General features: G+C 45.9%; 1 protein-coding gene across 3 annotated transcripts; it reads left to right on the plus strand.

The window, feature by feature from the left end:
- The first annotated feature begins 1,580 nt into the window (after nt 1-1,580).
- On the plus strand, nt 1,581-18,144 carry si:ch211-278j3.3 (E3 ubiquitin-protein ligase RNF19A). 3 transcript variants are annotated; one of them, XM_048986553.1, is made up of 11 exons: nt 1,581-1,646; nt 1,969-2,145; nt 7,911-8,330; nt 10,171-10,604; nt 11,388-11,593; nt 12,043-12,190; nt 14,436-14,598; nt 15,260-15,374; nt 16,157-16,288; nt 16,932-17,118; nt 17,386-18,144. In XM_048986553.1, the coding sequence occupies exons 3-11, from the start codon at nt 8,181-8,183 to the stop codon at nt 17,561-17,563; spliced, it is 1,713 nt and encodes a 570-aa protein (XP_048842510.1). In that variant the 5' UTR covers nt 1,581-1,646; nt 1,969-2,145; nt 7,911-8,180; the 3' UTR covers nt 17,564-18,144. The 3 variants fall into 3 exon arrangements, with proteins under 3 accessions (XP_048842510.1, XP_048842513.1, XP_048842512.1); XM_048986556.1 differs by lacking the exon at nt 1,581-1,646 and having other exon boundaries at nt 1,892-2,145; nt 16,233-16,288; nt 17,386-17,517; XM_048986555.1 differs by lacking the exons at nt 1,581-1,646; nt 1,969-2,145 and adding an exon at nt 2,164-2,316.
- Nucleotides 18,145-19,273: the final 1,129 nt, after the last annotated feature.

Raw genomic sequence — 19,273 nt, forward strand, 5'->3', positions numbered from 1 at the left:
GGAGGGGTGAGTCAGATATACCTTACATTGTGGGGACCAAATGTCCAGACGTTTCTGGTTCAGTGGGTGGAGAGAGAATGCAGTCTATAACCAGGTTCCCAACAGCAATGGAAAACAAGCATAAAAATCAAAGCTCTACTGGCAAACTTTTCATGGTAATACAGCAATGTCTCTCGTGTTGATGCTGTCATTGACACTGGGAAGAAAGAATATATCCCAGTTGAGTATTATCTGTTTATTGAAATATTCTGAATATCCCTGGGGGGGGGGGGGGGGGGGGGGTTGTACTGGGGGCTGCCCAAGTCCTGTACATGTGACCCCTGGTGGACTATAGCTATGATCAAACTGATCAAACAATGCATCATGGGATCACACATATGACATGATGGATGCACCGTTTGCCACCATCCTGCCAGTATACTATCTGGGTTAGAGTTTCGCTGCTTTCTGCCCATCTGCGTGCAACCTTTAGGGCTTAGTGGCGAAGCAACAGCAAACCTGTATTTTATCATGATCGGCATCCGTGCAAAATTCGTCTGTGCAGGCGCTGCTGCGTTTTCCTCCTACAAATAACACAGATCTTTCGCAGCGGACATTAGTCTCTATTGGATATTTCGAAAGGTGTAAAAGGTGCCAGTGTGGCGGTGATGTCATTCCTGTATAATTGATTACATGACACTTTGTCACCTCTCTTTTGACAGATGTATTTTTCATCCCATTACACAAGCATACTGATGGGAAACTCAGGCAACCCACCTTAGGGTTATTGATTTCAGGGAGGCAAATGAGGGGCACGTGGGAAGGCAGGGGTGCTGGCCAATGCAAATAGCTTATATATATTGCAGACTGGGGTGGGGGTGTGTGAAATATGCTGATCGGGGCTAGAGACTGGTAGTAATATTTGGGCCGAGGTTGCAGAAGATAAAAGTTCTTGCCAGCTGAATAGCGGAACGACAGACTTGCGGGACATTGCGCATCATTTTACATTTACATTTACATTTACAGGATTTGGCAGACGCCCTTAGCCAGAGCGACTTACATAAGTGCTTTGAGACTCTGCAATGAATTTCCAATGCTAGCTCAATAAGGACCCAAGCTATGAATACTATCTCTGAGAACTCCATTGAGTAGTGTAGATTTTTTTTTTTTTTTTTTTTTTTTTTTTTAAACTTTTTTTTTAAACATTTGCGATTGTTAGGGAGATGCTGTCAATTTGCGGGAGACTCCGGGAGAGGTGGGAGGTCTGATAACCTCGCTCAAGAGCAGTAGATAGGTCCTTCCTATCACACGTGCATACCTTTAACCACTGCGCCACCTAGCCGTCTTAAACATGCAATGATCATAAGTGCTGGGCAACAACGCAAATAAGTAGCCAGTAAGTGAATAATTAATTCGCAAGCTTTAACATCCACAAATAAGCATTATTTGCTTTAATCTCTATACATATCTGTACGATCGTTATCTAGAATCTAATATGAATAGGTATACTGTATTATTGTGTGATAAAAAGGTTATCATTACGGGATAGCTTGCGTACAGTTTTCTTTCCAGCTTGCTATTCCGTCCGCACACACATTTCCCGACTGTCCTGGTACTTGTAGTCTTACATCGGGTCCTGACTGCAGCTTCTGAAAGCGAATGCCTTGGTAAGATACTCAGTCAAATTAATATGTTTTATAATCCGAATTTAAAAATCTCACTGGAGCAATATATTTCCAGAAATGAGAATTGACGAAATACTACGTGGGGATTTTGTGCGCCACTGTAGAAGAGAAGCTGCAGCGTGTTAACCTTCCACATAATATAAATAATAAATGGCACCATTAAGCTGAAGCGTGCAGCCTGCATGGCATGAGTCCTGAGTTATATTTAAATATGATCCGTGCACCTGTGTGAGGCTGATTTGATATGGGCTGTGAGACGCGTTATTTCATATAATTCCTGATCCTTTTGTTTCGTGCGTTACAGCTTGGGGAGGGGGAGGGAGCCCGCTTTTGCCGCAAGAAGAAATGCGGTATATCCCCGCTAACGTCACGCAGTGTTTTCCCCCTTTCCGGGGGGTTTGTTGTGGGCAGTCAGCTGTTGAACAGGCGGGGCGGATGACGGAGCTGAGGCTGCGCTGACATCGGGCTGGTGGCGGCGGAGGTAAGACGCGCTCCTCTCCGCCCGTTTCACGGGAGATGCCGGCCGATATCCGAACCGCGCCGCCAGCCGCGGCTTATATTCCTTATATTAGCTCACGATCGCGACAAAGGACAAAACATAAATATACACTTTATTCTCCACGTCGGAAAGATCGTTGAAATGCATGTGAATGTAAGTCCGTAGTTAGAAGCCTGCCACTCCCTTTCGGGAGATGCCCCGGTCACACTTCTTCATTTTCCCATCGCCAAACGCGGTTTTCGTGGGTTTAAATCTCAATCTGTCTAAATGCCTGGTGTAGAGATTATTTAATTGAGTGGTCGATTTGTGTGGGTATCGGGCCAATGACCGATAATTGCAGATGCAACATAATAGCCACCTTTTTCTGGTCAATGTATCCTCAGATGTAAAAAGCACTGGCTGTATGATCAAATCCGCGTGTTATCGAAAACGTTTTAGCTAAATGTATGGACATAGGTGCTCTATATGTCATGTACATGCTTATGAAACGGCCGCACTGCCGTAGCGTTATAAGCCATATGCGAACTCAATCGGGTCCCGCGGTTCCGGAGCTACATGCGAGCGGTTCGGTGTCGAAAACCGTCCACGTGTAATTTGTGCTTTGTGTAGCTTTACGAACTAGTTCAGCAACTAGTGCATTCAGTGCTGTCCCAATGTGGCACAAAATGTGCTGCTTCGGATGGCTAAAGAAAAAGAATTATGAACATTTTAATTTATTCGTTCATTTTATTTATTGATTTTAAAATTACATTTATTAAAAAAGATCCATATCTTGTTTATAGACAGTCATATTATTTTACAGTAATTATGGCTATCTAGTATGACGCCTTACTATTTAATGAACTAGTTTTTATAGTACTATACATAGATTACTATGCATTGTGTATCGTTTAAGTTTGTTGTTGTAGTTGCGTGCCCCCTCTTTTTCGGTATCATCGGATGTTTCTTGTTTCGTTTGTTTTTAAAATAAATGTAACCACATCTAACTCAGATAAATGGTAAAATAGGAGTTCAGCAGTTTGCTCGTATAATAGCATCTTGTGCCATTAATCTTAGGGGATAAGGAGCTTACGCGGTGTTTGGTTCGTTTCCCTTGGGAAACGAAAAAAAGCTATGCTTTTTAAGGTACATTTCTAAATCAAAGGTAACGTTCACAGATGGCACAGACTGCAAGAACTCAGACCTATATGTGTGCCGTATATCGTAGACAACATTGCACTCAACATTGCAGTTTTACCACCTACAATCTATTCTTTTCAATGTGTATCTTTCCAGATAGTATGACAGTGTAATTTCTCAGCATCTTCCTGTTGTGATTAATATGTTAAATGCTGCTTTATAACGTCAGTGTGTTTATTATGTTTGCGTGTAATGGCTTCTGTTGGTATACTCCTATAAATTCTTAATATGAAAGTACCACTCTCATTAGTAGACGTGAACAGACTGCTTCTTGCATTCAGGTGTTTCTTGAGCTCTTTAGCTGTGTGCCGTTTTATTGCTGCACATATTAGAAGCGGAGAACCCTCCGTAAGTCACTGTTTACATTCACTGATGCCTTTCACGGCCATTCTGTCATTTTATCTGTGTTGCTGCCCCATTCCGTATGCTGTACAGGTCAATCAAAGGGTCTGATACCCAAAGCAAAACTGATCATTGTCTTTTTTCAAATCACCTCTTTTATCTTTTATCGGGGCGGCATGGCGGTGCAGTGGTTAGCACCGTTGCCTCATGCGTCTGGGACCCGGGTTCGAGTCTCTGTCTGGGTTACATGTGTGCAGAGTTTCTATGTCGTCGTGGGGTTTCCTCTGGGTTCTCTGGTTTCCCAAAGACTTGCTGAGGCTAATTGGAGTTACTAAATTGTCTGTAGGAGTGTGTGATTGAATGTTGTGTGAGTGTGCCCTGTGATGGGCTGCCCCCCCCCCCCCCCCCCATCCTGGGTTGTTCCCTGCCTTGTGCCCATAGCTTCCGGGATAGGGTCCGGACTCCCCACAACTTAGAAGGATGAACGGTTTGGAAAATGGATGGATGGATTATTGTTATAATACGGAGTAACAGAATGAATATGGATTTGTACTGGAGCTTTGTGCTGTCATTTGGATGGCTTTATAGGGATCATAGTTTGAGCTTAATGGGAATAAGCTGCGTAGTGGTTTCCCGTTACAGCAGAATGAATGTTTAAGGTAGCAGTGTGCTGTGTAGGCTCCCTGTCAGCATGTAAGTGTATACTTCCTCACTGATGGTCTTCCATCAGCCCAAAGCACGGTGTCGCGGTGCGTTCGTTCAGCATCAGTATCCACTGGGGCTGTAGGCCCCCCTCTGGGACTCTCCAGTGAAGAGCATTAACAAATGGAAGGAGGAGGTCTCATCTCCCCACCATTTCCTTAATGGGAGTAGACCTGGTGAGGGGGCGTGGTCTCTGGTCGGTTCCGAGACCAGGGTTTTCAGGTTATGCCCACGTGATGCATGATAAGACTTGAAACGGCTGATTCAAAACCTGGACTACGCTGTAAAATCCACTAATAGAAACACTCTTGCAAATAGCGTCTGCTGTCTTTTGATGTCTTATCTTGGCTGTAAGTAAGCCAGTGTTCCTTTAGTCATGTTATTTCTAGATCACAGTAGGGTATCCCCAGAGGTGTTTTAATAATGTAGCCTTTAAACCTAGGGCTGAGCCCTTAAAGGGATGATGGGAATCTTCATTTCGGTCTGTGTAGTTGATGTAGGTGTCTTGCCTCTCACCTCTCCAGCTTTGAGTTCGATTCCTGTGCAGCATGTTCTCTCTTTGCCCCTGTGGCTCAAATGACTTGGTATTTCTCAATTGCTCTATGTACCAGTGACCTATAATGAAATGACTTAAAATCCACAGGTGTGTTGTGATATATTCTCCACGTACTGGATAAGCAGTTCCGGAAATTTAATGAATTACTGGCCTATGGATCCAACATGATTTTTGTATGTTTTCCCACAATCCCAACATGAACCATATGGACTGTGACACTGATTGTTGGTGATGCAGCCAATACACTTGAACCACATTGTACAGCTTATAAAAGAAGAGCCAATCATTTTATAACTTATGAAAGAAGAGCCAATCATTTTATAGCTTATGAAAGAAGAGCCAATCATTTTATGGTTTACGAACAAAGAGCCAATCATTTTATAGCTTCCCTGCTACACCACAGGCTATAATTTCATATTAGTTCCCAATTCCACTACTGTGTCCTGCTTAATTTTGCAAAAAAAAGTAAAAGAAATATAATTGAATATGAATAGCTGAAGCTACTTGAAATTGTTGCCAACATCAATATTTACTCATCACACAAAGAAGCGATATTCTGAGACCGCACGTTTCGAAATGTGATACATTCATTATAAATTTAAATAGCACAGATGTTTGCTTCTGAAATGAGCCCAGAATGAAGATTTTTAAACGTGGCATTGAGGTTTGTAAGAGGGAAAAGCCATCCTTGCACATTTCCTAAAGCGTTCCCACCCTACACTACATTGTTTGTTAAAAGGTTATAAACAGTGAGCTGTCATGGTCATCATGTTGATCCCAAAGTGGGAATGAAAATGTTTGAAGGAGAACTTGATGGTGGAGTGGTGAGATGCTATGGTAATATGAGATCTGAAGGCGTGCCATTTATGGAAGGCGGCATTAACATGACGCTGTTTACGCTCACTGTTCTGATGAACATTTAACATCTTTTCTTTACAGTTTCGTGCATCAGTTCACAGTAGCCATGTTTAGGGAAAACTGCAGCTCTTCAAACATGCAGGTTGTTGGAGTTTTTTCTGTATAAATTAATGGAAAACTGCAAATAAACAAAATATCATCAGTCAGACTAGTTGGTCGGGCATGTTTGGGAGGAGGTTCTCAGGAGATGGGAGCTCAAAGAAGTACAGGAGGAGCTAAGACCTGAGGAGAGAGAGGAGGAATAAAGGAGTCAGGCAGATCCACAGAGAGGAGCTAAAAGAGGGACAGGAAGAGGAGAGGAGAAATGAGGAGAGAAAGGAGGAATAAAGGAGTCAGGCAAATCCACAGAGAGGAGCTAAAAGAGGGACAGGAAGAGGAGAGGAGAAATGAGGAGAGAAAGGAGGAATAAAGGAGTCAGGTAGATCCACAAAGAGGAGCTAAAAGAGGGACAGGAAGAGGAGAGGAGAAATGAGGAGAGAAAGGAGGAATAAAGGAGCTTCAAAACGAAGAGCAGAGAAGGAGGAGCTAATAGTAAAGAGTACAGCAGATCTTTCAAGGACTTCAGGGGGCAAACAAAAGACCCAGAGCTGTTATATTCCATCATTTGTGCTGCCCTTTGCTTCAATTCTGTGAGAAAAAAACAATAATTGTTAGACTGTATGTGTAGGACATAAGCACTGACCAGTGGAAAAGGCTTGAGAGGCAATTAAACAAAGGTGTATTGCACTCAGTGTCATGTGGCATCCACAGGGAAATTGAGGGCGGAGCATATTCTTCACTCCGCCTTCAGCCTCATTAAAACAGCTAAAGTTAGCCTCAGAGTGCTGATATACCTCTGTGGTCTTTGCACTGCAAACCAAGGCCACAGCTTCATTAATCTAGGGTTGGGTGGCTTATCTGTGGCTGAAAGAGTCAATGTTACGGGCAGGCTGGAATAGGCTGCTGTCTTCGTGACCCGCTGAAGCTGCGAATTAGCAGGGGTGAGAGCCTACAGTGGGGTTTGTCGGCTGTGTGTTATTCAGCTTGGGCTGCACCGTTGGTGAAATGACATGCCTGGTAGTGATTACTGTAAACTTACAGTAGAGTAAGTATATAGTAATGTAGAGAGGTCTTGTCAAAGAAGATGTTAAAAGCTATTTGTCTGGGAGGTATGTGCAAATTTGCTTAGGAAGAAAACAGATTTTAACATTAGAATATGTGCAAATGAAAAGTAACACAATAAAAAATACAATTTCTTCAGTTCTTCAAAAGTTTTTCTGAGAAGTTATATCTTTTTTGATGGCTAGATGAACACCGCTTCAGTTCCCAAACCTCTCCTCCTCCGTGTATTTGTTAAATGTCACCACTAGCTCTCTTAATGAACTTGATTAGTTAAATAATTCGATGAGGGACTGATTCACCTAATATGTCATGCTGGCATAAGTCAACAATACACAAATACATTGGATGGTTCCTGCAAACACTGGGTTGACAATTATTTTACAATAATTTTCTTTAAATTTGCCGAGTACATGACTGCATGTATGTGCTTCTGCAGCAGTATAAGACGACAGTTCATTTGCATATCTTATTTACAGCTGGAAATGAGTGCATGGCATGTGCTCTGAGAGTAAAATCTGTGACTTTTTTTAGACAGTAACACTGGCACACTGCCGCCTGTCTGTGACTCTTCCTGTTCTGAGATCAGTACCCAGCTTTAAATCTACATGCCGGGTGACCACCTACTTTAGCATCTGACTCTCCTGTATCTCTTAAGGAGTTTTTATCTATATATATTTTATGTATTTTGCAGTTAGTAAAGTGCATGTGTTCTGTCTTACTGCCCCAGTAAATAGCGACAGTAATGTTTGAGAGCTTGGTCCCGTTTTTCTTTAAACTGGGAAACATGTCAGCCAGCTTTATGCTGCATTATTGAGTTGTTTACTACTTTTCCTTTGCCGACTATAAAAGGACAGCCACACGTGTCCTTTATGCTGACGTATTGCTTGATGTTAGTGCCCCGTTTGTATGTAAATCGTGACCAAAGGCGATGGGGTTTGTTTGTTTGCAGGGTGGCGGCAGAGGAGTGTGTGATGAAGTATCCTCTCGCTGAGCACGTACTGACACACAGAGCCAGCGAAGGAGTCCCGCTCTGCCATGTCCCCCGGCCGGGCCTGCCCACGTGCTGAACGCCCCTTTACCCGTTACATGGCCCGCGACCTGTGAGCTCCTCTTGGAACAGACCACAGCCACCCCCACTCCACCTTCTCGGAACAGTCCGTCTCCTCCCGCCACCCATCGCCTGGGTGTCCGTCCGGGTCAGCGGTCTCTCCGCGGGACCATGAAGAGACCCAAGCAGCGACAGCACTTCAGCTTCCTGCGCTTCTTCGGACGCAAGGCACAGGCCGAGGCCCGGGCCGAGGACGCTGGGGCCACAGACGGCCGGGAGGAAATCGCCATCACGCTGACACCCAGCAAGGGCACGGAGCAGGTAGGGCAGAATCCACGTATTATCACAGCTCCCACACATGTCCTTAGTTATACTGGGTATGAATTGAGTTGTACTTAAAAGGCATCGATTTGGTCTGTCTTATTTTGGCAGACTCTTTGGCTGACTCTTTTGTTTTTGTCTATAGATTTCATCTGTATATTTTTGTCTGGAGGTTTCACGTATATGTCTTGTCTATAGATTTCATCTGTGTGTTTTTGTCTGGAGGTTTCGTCTGTATGTTTTTGTCTGGAGATTCATCTGAATCCTTCATCTAGTTATAACTGGGTAATATTCTGAAGCCTGAAACCCTTGTTAGTGACAACCAAGCACTCTTGCATTCTGGGGAGATGACTGTGATTCGAGTGGCACCCCCGACATTCCTACATGTCTCAGCAGGGGTGACCCAGACTGATTACAGACTGCAGCAGTCACTCCAGCCTGACAATAAGCCAGATGAACTGTGGTAGCCTAGGATGGTGATTTGTGAGTGAGTAGATGGAGAGTTTGTTCACTTGCTTGTGGCTTTGTTGTCTGGTTGGTGTGTGATAGCTGCCATAAAATTGAATAGGACTTAGACGAAGCTAGATTTTAAGCACGCATGAGACCCCTTATTTGATGAGAATTCCTTTTACATATTCCTTCTACCTTCTGTAAAACATAATGGGATGTGTTTGATTTAAGTTGCCTTTCACGGAGCTTGTGTTTATTGAAATAGTTTTTAGCATTTTTTCATACTTATTGCCAAGTGATAGAACGCGTAAGCAGTACCTTCCACATATAACTAAGTAATTAATAACTTAATTGGGCAACAGTTCGAGTGGTAGCTGGGGAAACTGCAGCTCATGCGATTCCTGCTTCTCCCAAATGGACTTGGAGGCTGTGAAGAAACGGTGCGTAGATAGTTGATCAGCACATTATATAGAAATGAATGGACTGGGAGATATACCCTGAGCTTTGCAGTCATTAAAGATGCCCTTGATTATTTATGAGAGGCGTGGGAGCACTGCTGCATCGCAGTTCCAGAGTGGTGGGGAGGGGGGGGTAAATTCTTCCTCTACTCTGCATATGTGGAGTTTGCAAGCCTTCCTGTTCCTCTTGGGGGACACTGTTAGTGTGCGTTAGTGTGCGCCCTGTGAAGGGCTGGCCTCCCAACCAGGGTGTACCCCTGATTTGTGCGTCATGCTGTCTGAGATAGACCCCCCAGAATAGTGCTTGAGAGATGGATAGATTATTATTTGCTGTCAAGTTGATGTCAGCTCCCGGTGAATATAAAAACTGCCTTCTGTCTACATCAACAGGCTTCTCTCTGGCATATTCATTGTTTTGCAAATTGAGTCCATCTGTCTCACTTGTTGACAGTTTTTCTCAAAGATAACAAGTTCAGGTCCAGAAAGTACGGCCAACAAGTTGAGTATAAAGAGACACATTCACAGAGTACTCAACTGGTCAGTTGAAACAAAATCTTGGTCTGGATTTGTACTTTTGTCCCGGAACTTTCTACCTCTGGTTGTTCCTCATTATTCACATTTTCTGAGCATTACCGTCTCTTCCAGTACATTTGGTCTTCTCATAACGTGCCCAGAATGAGGTAGGAATGAATAAGAATACAGATGACCCAATAGTTTGGGTGGCTCTTTGTTTTATTAACTCAAGCAACAGATATCCTAGCTGTTAATTAGCATTTGTCCAAAGACCTAAATGAGGTCATTAATGCCATAGCTTGAAATCAGTCCTGTCCTCAAGATGTACCCGTGACCCCAGCATACTGTGGAGAGGCACCCTAGCCAGCTGGATGGAGGGACAGCACAGATGGTGAAGCTGGTTGTGAACTCTCCCTCAGGAGCAGGGCGATGCCGAAGGAGGAGAGACAGTCGCAGTGGGAGGTGAGGAAGAGGAGGGCCCGGAGCAGAGCAACGGCGAAGGCGACGGCAGTTCAATGAGGGTCCTCTCCTCTTCCACCTCCAGCCAGGAGCAGCCCCTGGACTGTCTGGAGTGTCCGCTGTGCCTTCTCGTCCAGCCTCGTGGCCGCTTCCCGCGTCTTTCGGCCTGCCCTCACCGCTGCTGCCTGGACTGCCTGCGCCAGTACCTGCGTGTAGAGATCTCCGAGAGCCGCGTGCGTGTGGCCTGCCCTCAGTGTCCCGAGCTGCTGGCTCCCCCCGACATCCACGCCATCCTGGACGACCCTGTCCTACTGGAGCGATTCCAGGACTACCAGCTCCGTCGTTTCCTGGCCGCTGATCCCGACACACGCTGGTGTCCTGCGCCGGATTGCAGGTTAGTCCATCAGGAGAGACAACCTGGGTTATCCCTGACAGAATTCCAACATCGAGGTCGATATATCTGCTCTGTCTGAACTGCAACTCAAATTCCATCCCTATAAAGCATTGATGCTTGAAGTCAGAGCATGTAGTATATAGCTTTAAAGTCAGCTCCATCTTTAAGCGAGGATATCCAGGCGATCTCTGGCAGTATCCTGCATCTTTGTGCTCTCACTGCTCTTGACTGTCCGGTGGCAAACACAATGGTGCGTTGTGCTCCCCCGGGCCTCTCGGGGTTGTATTTCAGTGCCGGTGTCTGGTGACGACATTAGTTAGATTCTGTTTCTGCGTGAAAGCGGAGATTGTCATTTTCCTGTCAACGCTGTGGGATCGCGTGTCTGTGCAGCAAGGCTGATCTTCTATCATCTCTTGCTTCAGAACTGTGCACAATTTCGATGTAGTCTTTTATTATTCGATGTAGACTTTAGTTATTGGAGAACAGCGGAGGTAAATTGCCGGCAGTACTGCCCTGCCTTGCTGCTGAATTTCATTCATACGTGTTTCCAGGCCCAGATGCCAGATAGCTAAACACTTAGCCAAGATTTTAGAATCATCATTAAATATTGAGCAGGTTTGTTATATTATTATGGTCCATTGTCTGTGACCAGGAAGTTTTGTGTACAATATAATAAATTAGCTAGTTGTAAATCTCTGCATCGGTAGAGGCTAGCAGCTTTCGTACTAGCAATGCTATGAGCTCGCTGCCTGTTGACCAGGCGTCCCCACGCCTCGCCCCCAGCTACGCGGTGATCGCCTACGGCTGTGCCGAATGCCCCCGGCTTCGCTGCGGTCGGGAAGGCTGCGACACGGAGTTCTGCTACCACTGTCGGCAGCTGTGGCACCCGGACCAGACCTGCGACCAGGCCCGGCGCCAGCGATCCCGTCACGCCTCCAGCAACAACGATGCTTCCACTCTGTTCGTCTTTAATGAGGAGCCATGTGGCGGTACGACCTCCGGAAAGTTCCCTGTCACACGGGTCCTCCCAAAAAAGTTCCCTAAGATAACCTCTCCCTCTCTTTCTTATCTTTCAGAAAGAGCGTGACAACTGTTATCACACCTTTTAGCCCCTTAGAAAGTGTTTTTTTACTCACAGTTAGCTGTATATATTTGTTATATTATTATTATTTAGTTGTAGAACAAGCTTCACATTAGCAGTGATATTAGTGTTCGCATTATTTTGTCACAATACCACCTTATTTTTTCGAAAAGCTTTTGTAAATCATTAAGGGAAACCGTCTTGTTAGTTTTCTGCACTTTTCTGTTTGTTGTCATGTAGAGAATCGGCACCAATGCCTGGCGACCCCCTGCAGCATGCGCCCGTGCTCAGTCTCAGACGCTGCCTCCTAGTGGCCGCAGTCCTTTAACACAGCGCACTGTGTGTGCTTCTTTGCAGATGTGGAGGAAATCAAGGCATGTCCCCGCTGTGGTGCCTACATCATGAAGACCAACGACGGCAGCTGTAACCGCATGAACTGCAGTGTCTGCGCCTGCCAGTTCTGCTGGCTGTGCATGCAGGAGATCACTGACGTGCACTACCTCAGGTATAGCTCGGCTCTCCTAACCTGTCACATGTGCCCCCCCCCCCCCCCCCAGCAGTGAATCCAGTGGCCTCACACTTCCAAGGATATGAGTTTGAGTCACAGCCCTGACTTCTGAATATTCTGGTTTTTGTGCAGCTTAAACGCATGATCTCTAAGCCCATAATGCGTTAGTGTGCGTTTCCTGCATTGCACTGGCATGGTGTTCAGGGTGTTCCCTGCCCTGTACGCTTGACGTTCTGGAAAAGGCTCACTATGACTTTGTAGTGGGTGGTTTAGAAAGATAAAAATATGGATTTTATCTGGGAGGGAAAGTCTTAAAGTGTGTGTTGTATAAGCAAGGTCATGATTAAGGATTTCACCTATAACACTTGACAATCAAAAGCATTCAGTGGATCTGCCATTTTAGTTCTGATCCGTTTTTTCTGGGCCTGGTTTCTCTTTTCACATGTATGAAGCCATTAAGGAAGCTATATATGAACAAATGTGTGCAGAACCAGAGGTGGGAAGTTTGAGTCCAAAAAGTACGAATCCAGACCAAAATTTTGTTTCAACCAACCAGCTGAATACTCTGTGACTCTGCTTGGTTGAAACAAATCCTTGGTCTGGATTTGTACTTTTTGGACCCGAATTTTCCACCTCTGGTTCTGCACACATTTGTTCAATAACCTCCGCATGCGGCCCTTAGCATGTGCAGAGACGGGCAGCCGAGCGAGCCGCCGCTTTCTGCAATAAATGCGTAAAGGTCTCGCTGGCGCTGATATTTCTGTGGCTGTACGAGAGCCAGAAATGAATTCTAGTCAGTTTAGCGTACACTGCTCAGCGCACCCCCGGCTGCTTAGGCAGCCCCTCACCCCCGCCCTTTTGCCACTCAGACATATTGAGCAGAAACACTTAGCCCCAGAGTGGGGGGCACCTTGGTCCGGGCTGGCTGCCAGGTGGAAAGTGCTTGCAAATTGGCACATACTGACTGTTCATGTGTGTGTGGAGGACCTCATAAGGGGAAGGTGTGACCCCCCCCTGCGAGGTGTGACCCCCCCCCCTCAGGCTGGTGCACCTTGAAACGTGTTTCTACATGTTAATAGAGTTGCTGAGATGCGCCTTGTTTATTTCCCTTCAAAAGTCCATCTTCAAAAACATCTCTACAGATGAGGGAAGGGCACCCGGGAATCCTAAACGGACCGGCCCAGACGAGCGGGACAAGCTGAGCTTCTTTTTCGTTATGCTGTCCCGCTTCGGGAAATTCCCACCAAACGTTATTCTGTTTGTGATCCCAAGCAGGCCTTGTTGTGGTTCGTCACGATCGCGCTGCAGCTTCACACCCCTGGAGGTGCCTTTGGCTCTTGCCCTGAGCCAGGGGGGCCGCTAGAGTTTTGGGTCCCCAACCCAAACCAGTCCAATTATGTTCGAAATTGGCCCCAGTCACATGTGGGTCCTTGGAATCCTCCTAACTGCCCCCCCTTTTAAGGTACCCTTGCTCCCTCCTCTCTGTGAGTGCAGCTGATGTCATCTCACTGGATTAGCTTTCTTCTGCGCGTTGCTGTCTGCTCCCAGGGGCACTGGAGGGGCATGAGTGCCTGGGGAGATTCAGGGGCCTCCAGATATAATAGTAGCACCCCCCCCCCCCACCCCCACCATCCACACACACCCACACTTGGCACTGAAGGTGACATTTGGTCAGGACGCCTACCATCTCTAGTCACGCTCCTGTCTCCTTCCACAGCAGTGTTTAAACGGCTTCAGGGTCACTGTGACTGTGGTAAGCAATTAGGAAAAATGGATGGGTAGATGATCGTTCTTTTTTAAGCTTGCATTTATTTAGTGCAGATGTTCCCCTCCGCTGAGGGGTTGAACGTCTGAAAATTTTTCTCCCCCCAGAAATATCTAAATGCCCGGACATGCAAACATGGTATCCAGGGTGATACATTTCGATGAACTGGCAGTGACATTTAGGCGTGACGGACGTCACTAACGGCTTCAGGCGTGGGCCTCAGCAGGGCATCTGCGCGTCGGGGTAGAGGGACATAGTAGTACCCGCAGTGCTTTGCTGATGCTGATTGTTCGTGCATTTGCAGTATTTGAGGTGCCACAAGGTGCGGTTTGTGAGTCAGGATGATTAAAGTCGGGCATCATAAGATATCCGGGGATGTTAGAGGTGCACAAAGGTGTCTGTCGAGCAATAGTTCCTGCTAACAGCGCTGGTGTCCGGGGCCTGTCTCACACGCAGCCTGTCGCTGTGCATCCTCAGTCCCTCAGGCTGCACCTTCTGGGGGAAGAAGCCCTGGTCCCAGACCCGGAAAGTGGTGTGGCAAGTGGGAATGCTGCTGGGGGCCCCTGTGGTTATCTCCCTCATCGCTGGCATCGCCATCCCAGTCATTATCATCGGGATTCCCATCTACATGGGACGCAAGGTAATCCCCCCTCCTCCACCTTCAGGCCTGGTTCCAGGCCTCTTTTTCTGGGTTGTTTAAATCGCACTTAGTCTGGCTGCTCACCTAGGAAATATTATTATTATAAATATTACTATTAGCATGAGTAGTACAATTAGTAATTGTAGTAGTACTATAGTTAGTAATGGTTAGTGAGATTTTAATGTCCTTTCTTATTCATATAGTCTTGCTAAGGACATTACTTCCTTATTTAAAGGACATGTAACAAATGCACGCCCCACGTAAGCCTCCCATCGTGCCTCCATCGAGGCATTATCCGTGCCTTTGGCTCCTTACTGCACGTAAGGTCAGTTGTGGTCAAACAAAGTCAACCTAAGCATGTTTTTCATGGCAAAGGAGCTAGACCAGTGTTTCTCACCCCCTGTCCCCGGGGACCCCGAGATGATCAACGTTTTTGCTGCCTCCCAGCTCCCGGAAAATACGAGGACTGTCTGAGGGTCCCCAGGGGACCGGGTTGAGAAACATTGCTCCGGACAATCTGGAGTGCTTTCTAAAAATCACCTATATTTATTATTATAGGAATAGCAACTCTTTCATTAGTTTGTCAGGATTGATCTGAAATATATCGCCGGGAGCAGGGGAATGTGATTGTCCATGCCTGCATGTTTATTTTTGGTTTTAGGTCCACAGTCGATGCAAGAAAAACAATATCTCAGGAAGTAAACACTATCTGACAGTAGCCAGCGGGGTCATGATGTCCGTCTTTGTCTCCCCTGTTATAGCTGCTGTCACTCTTGGTACGTTAAAAAGTCTTTTGAATTACAGTCAGTGCATAAGACGCATTTTATTTCAGTATTGTTTGCAGTTAGAAACTGCAAACCATTATCTTTTTATTTTGTTTTTATATCTTTATATATATATTGTCTTTTTCTAGTACGTCTGTTCTGTGAAATATAAAACATAAAATGTATCACATTGCTGTGTGAGGATCCTTCATTTCTGCTCCTTTTCTTTTACATGCTATAAAAATCAAGGCGAACACATATTGATTAGGATAGCAGAACCAATCTTGTCCACTAGGTGGCCAGAGCCCAGTTTCACGGCTCAGCGATTGTCCCCCTGCTGCCCTTCGTCTTGGAAGGAGGCCAGCTTCTTACGCGTTCATCAAACGCAGTGCGGCACGTGCGGCGTCCCCCGGAATTGCGCATGAAACCCCCCCCACCCCCCATTTCTGCAGAAAAGCACTCATATGGATCCAGCTTTGGAGATATACACTGTTGCCCCTCTGCAAGTCCCCGTCTATTCGCCTTGTGATATTTTTGGATTCCCCCTCCCCTTGAATGGAGACACTGTGATTTCCTCTCTGATTTTTTAAAAATTTTTTTTGATGTTCTAGAATGAATTAGCAAAATAAGATGCTATTATTTTATGCTGGTAAGGATTCAAAATAAGGGTTAAAGGTCACCTAGTCTCCAAGCTGGAACTGTCCTATCCTATAGTCCTGCATAAAAACCTCCGCTTTAGCTCTGTAGGGGGCGCTGTCCTTGACATGCCCGTGAACCCTCATGCTCGGTTGCAGGCGTGGGCGTTCCGTTGATGATGACATACGTATACGGTGTGGTTCCCATGTCCCTCTGCCGAAACGGCTGGTGCAGGAACCAGAAGGAGCAAGCTGAACCACACAAGATACAGCCAGAGGATCTACTCAACTGTAAGTCTTCCCCTTCTTGCAGTCCTGGAAAGGCTGATCTCAGATCAGGGGATCTCCACATCTCTGTGCATTGTGTGATGTTTTCTTCAAGTACAACAACATTGTACTGGTTTTTCATACCCATGTTCCTAAGCTTTTGGCAACTAAACAAGAATAGCCACTCCTTGTGTTTTAGCCCAGGAAAGGGATAAAGTAATTAATTTGCCATTAGAAAGATAAATCATACTGTTTTAGGACCACCTGCAGAAAAGTGGACAGATCACGTAAAAAACAAAACACTGACCCCATGAATCAGGAGGTTTTGGGTGTAGAAAGTCTTCCGTACCTTTAAATTCACAGGGGATCTTCTTTGCTATCTTTCTTTACCACATGTATTGAATCTGCACCAAATGCCTTGAATCCAAAAAGGGCAGCCCATGGTGGGAGAGAGTGTCGATCATCGAGCCTTTTGATGGGTTTACATGTGGGAAATTGCTTCTGTTTTTTCTCTGAGGTTGTCTGTTAATGACCGGAGCAAACAGCACACGGAGAAGCCTTTCCCTTTTTTTAGAACGACCTTTTAATAATGATAAATAATATAGTAGGCAGGCTGCATTTCTTTTTGTGAGGTTGTGATCTGATATACTGATATTCTCCCATGCAGTTGGTGAACACTGGACTGGTCAGGCGAGTCAGGCAGCCAGAGATGCCAGTGGACGTGTCCTGGACCTTCTCCCCAGCACCAGCAGCGGCCGACCTGACCTCGAAGGAGGTGGAGAGCGAGACGGGTCCACCTGCACTGTGGCCATGGAAACCGATATGAGCCTTGAAACAGGGAACACATCCCTTCGGTACGTCTCACAAGCCGTATTTCGTGCTCTTTGCTTAGTAGACAACACGCTACGTTAACTGCTCTCCTATTCTGTTTTTTCACGGGACAATTCATTTAGATGAACGAAGCATGGGTAAATATCTAAAGGTACAATCGCAGATGCCCTACAAATATCTGAAGGTTTAACGGCTTTTGATGTATCGTAGTGAATGGTGGTACAGTTTCTTCTGTTGCACCTCCTGCTGTTCCGGAGCAGCATTGCAGTCATTGCTGTGGATTTCTGCAGGGAGGGAACCAACATCGAGGTCCGGGTGGAAATCGAGACGCACCCCCATGCGGCCAGCTTCAACAGCATCTCATCCAGCCGGAGTCCATCGGCGGAGTCGTTAGCGTGCTCGCGGGAGCAGCTGTGCGTCGGTGGCCCAGCCATCCACGAGTGCCTGTCAGGCCACGAGGCTGACTAAACGCCGACCCCTACCCCTGGCGGCCCCCCCCCCCCCCCAGCACGTCCCCACGGCCGCAAGGGCCCCGCCAAGCTTCAGCCCAGCACACCCTGGCTGCCTGTTCCAGAGCAGAAAGCTCCTGAAGCCTGGGGATGGAGCGAGGGAGGATGTGAGAGGATGAATAGGGGGGAGTGAGGGTCAGCTAGGGTAAGAGAGCGATTTTGGAGGGGGGGGCAGACTGAGAGCTCCTCCCTCAGCATGCAGCAGTCAGTAAGGGCATCGAGACAACAGGATACACAGGAAGTACATAAAAATCTGCACTATGACAGAATAACAAGGAGAGAAGGGAACCAGAGACAAGAACAAGACCTTTACTGAATAGCTTCTATGATTCATAGCTTTTTTCCTTTCAATTATTACTATTCCTTCTGGTATTTTGCCTCATTTAGTGTTTGCTTATTAACAATTTTTATCTGAAGAATCTAAAAACAAGGGACAATGAAAGGACTGTGAAAAACATGTGTCTGCCACACGAATACAAAGCAACTCTGTCTTACTAAGATGTACTACAACCATTGCTGACAGTTAGTGATGATGGGGCGGGGGGGTGGGTCTCCTGATAACCTGTCACTCTGGTGTTCCAAGGCTTGGCAAGAGCTCAGTTTATGCAAATAGGTCTTCATTTGGAGGCGGAGCCACTGCCAATGGGCGCAGTGTAGGCGGAGCAATCTACAGCAAGCCCGACCTAGACTACCCGCAGTGCTCTGTACATAAACTGTTTCACTTTCTGATTCTTTCCCATTGTTCTGGAGTTTAGGGGAATGAATGTGTTAAAGATTTAAATATGCCATCTTGGCAGTAGTTTAATTTAACTTGGTTTAACGTTTTGAATGCATTGTAAGTGTAAAATAAATCCCCATAAAACATTACATTAAAAATGTAATCTAAACACAAAGAAACATTGGGAAGTGATGTGCATTTCAGTGCTTCAGGTTCCGCCAGTCGCTCGCGCAGCTGGGGGTTAAGGGCCCTACAGTTAAACCACCCTGCCAATCAGAAGATTTGAACCAGCAATGTTTTGAGCACAGGCATAATATTCTAACTCTCTAAGCTACAAATTGAGTGCAGTGCCTGCTAAACCAAAACTAATTCTCAAAATTCTCCTCAATTCACCTGTAATGTTTGCACTGTACCTACAGATGGTGCTAGTGTACTAACTCCTCTGTTATGGTCTGCACCTGTTACGTGCCCAGGAGCACAAGTAATCAGTCAAACAAAATCTGTATTGTGTCCTCATAGATTTTCCAGACACATTATTTATCCAGATTTCTCATTTCGCCAGCTGTAGCCGCTATCCAAAGTTTTCTGTCTTCAGCTGGACCATGAAAACAAACTGACGAAAGTAAAAGATAATTTCCCTGTTATATTTTTATTTTTCCACAAATCTCCAGACGAATCTACTTCCTTTGGATTATCTTGTGTCCACAGAAATCCATTGCTAGTTTAGCCTTACCATGTTAGCTATGAAAACTGATAACTTTGCCTATGTTTCAGTTCGCCATTTTAAGCTGATTTCTTATAGTGTACATTGACGTAAAGAGCAGATGCTTTATGCCTGAGGATCTGAGGCTGTCTGTTGAAGTCCAGGCCCTGGATAGGATCTCAGTCCCGCCCTTATATGCACTTTGACACCACAGAGAGTCCCTGACTTTCCTGAACTGGTATTACTGC

This window comes from Brienomyrus brachyistius, chromosome 19, assembly GCF_023856365.1.
Source record: "Brienomyrus brachyistius isolate T26 chromosome 19, BBRACH_0.4, whole genome shotgun sequence".
In the NCBI taxonomy this organism is placed as follows: Eukaryota; Metazoa; Chordata; class Actinopteri; order Osteoglossiformes; family Mormyridae; genus Brienomyrus; species Brienomyrus brachyistius.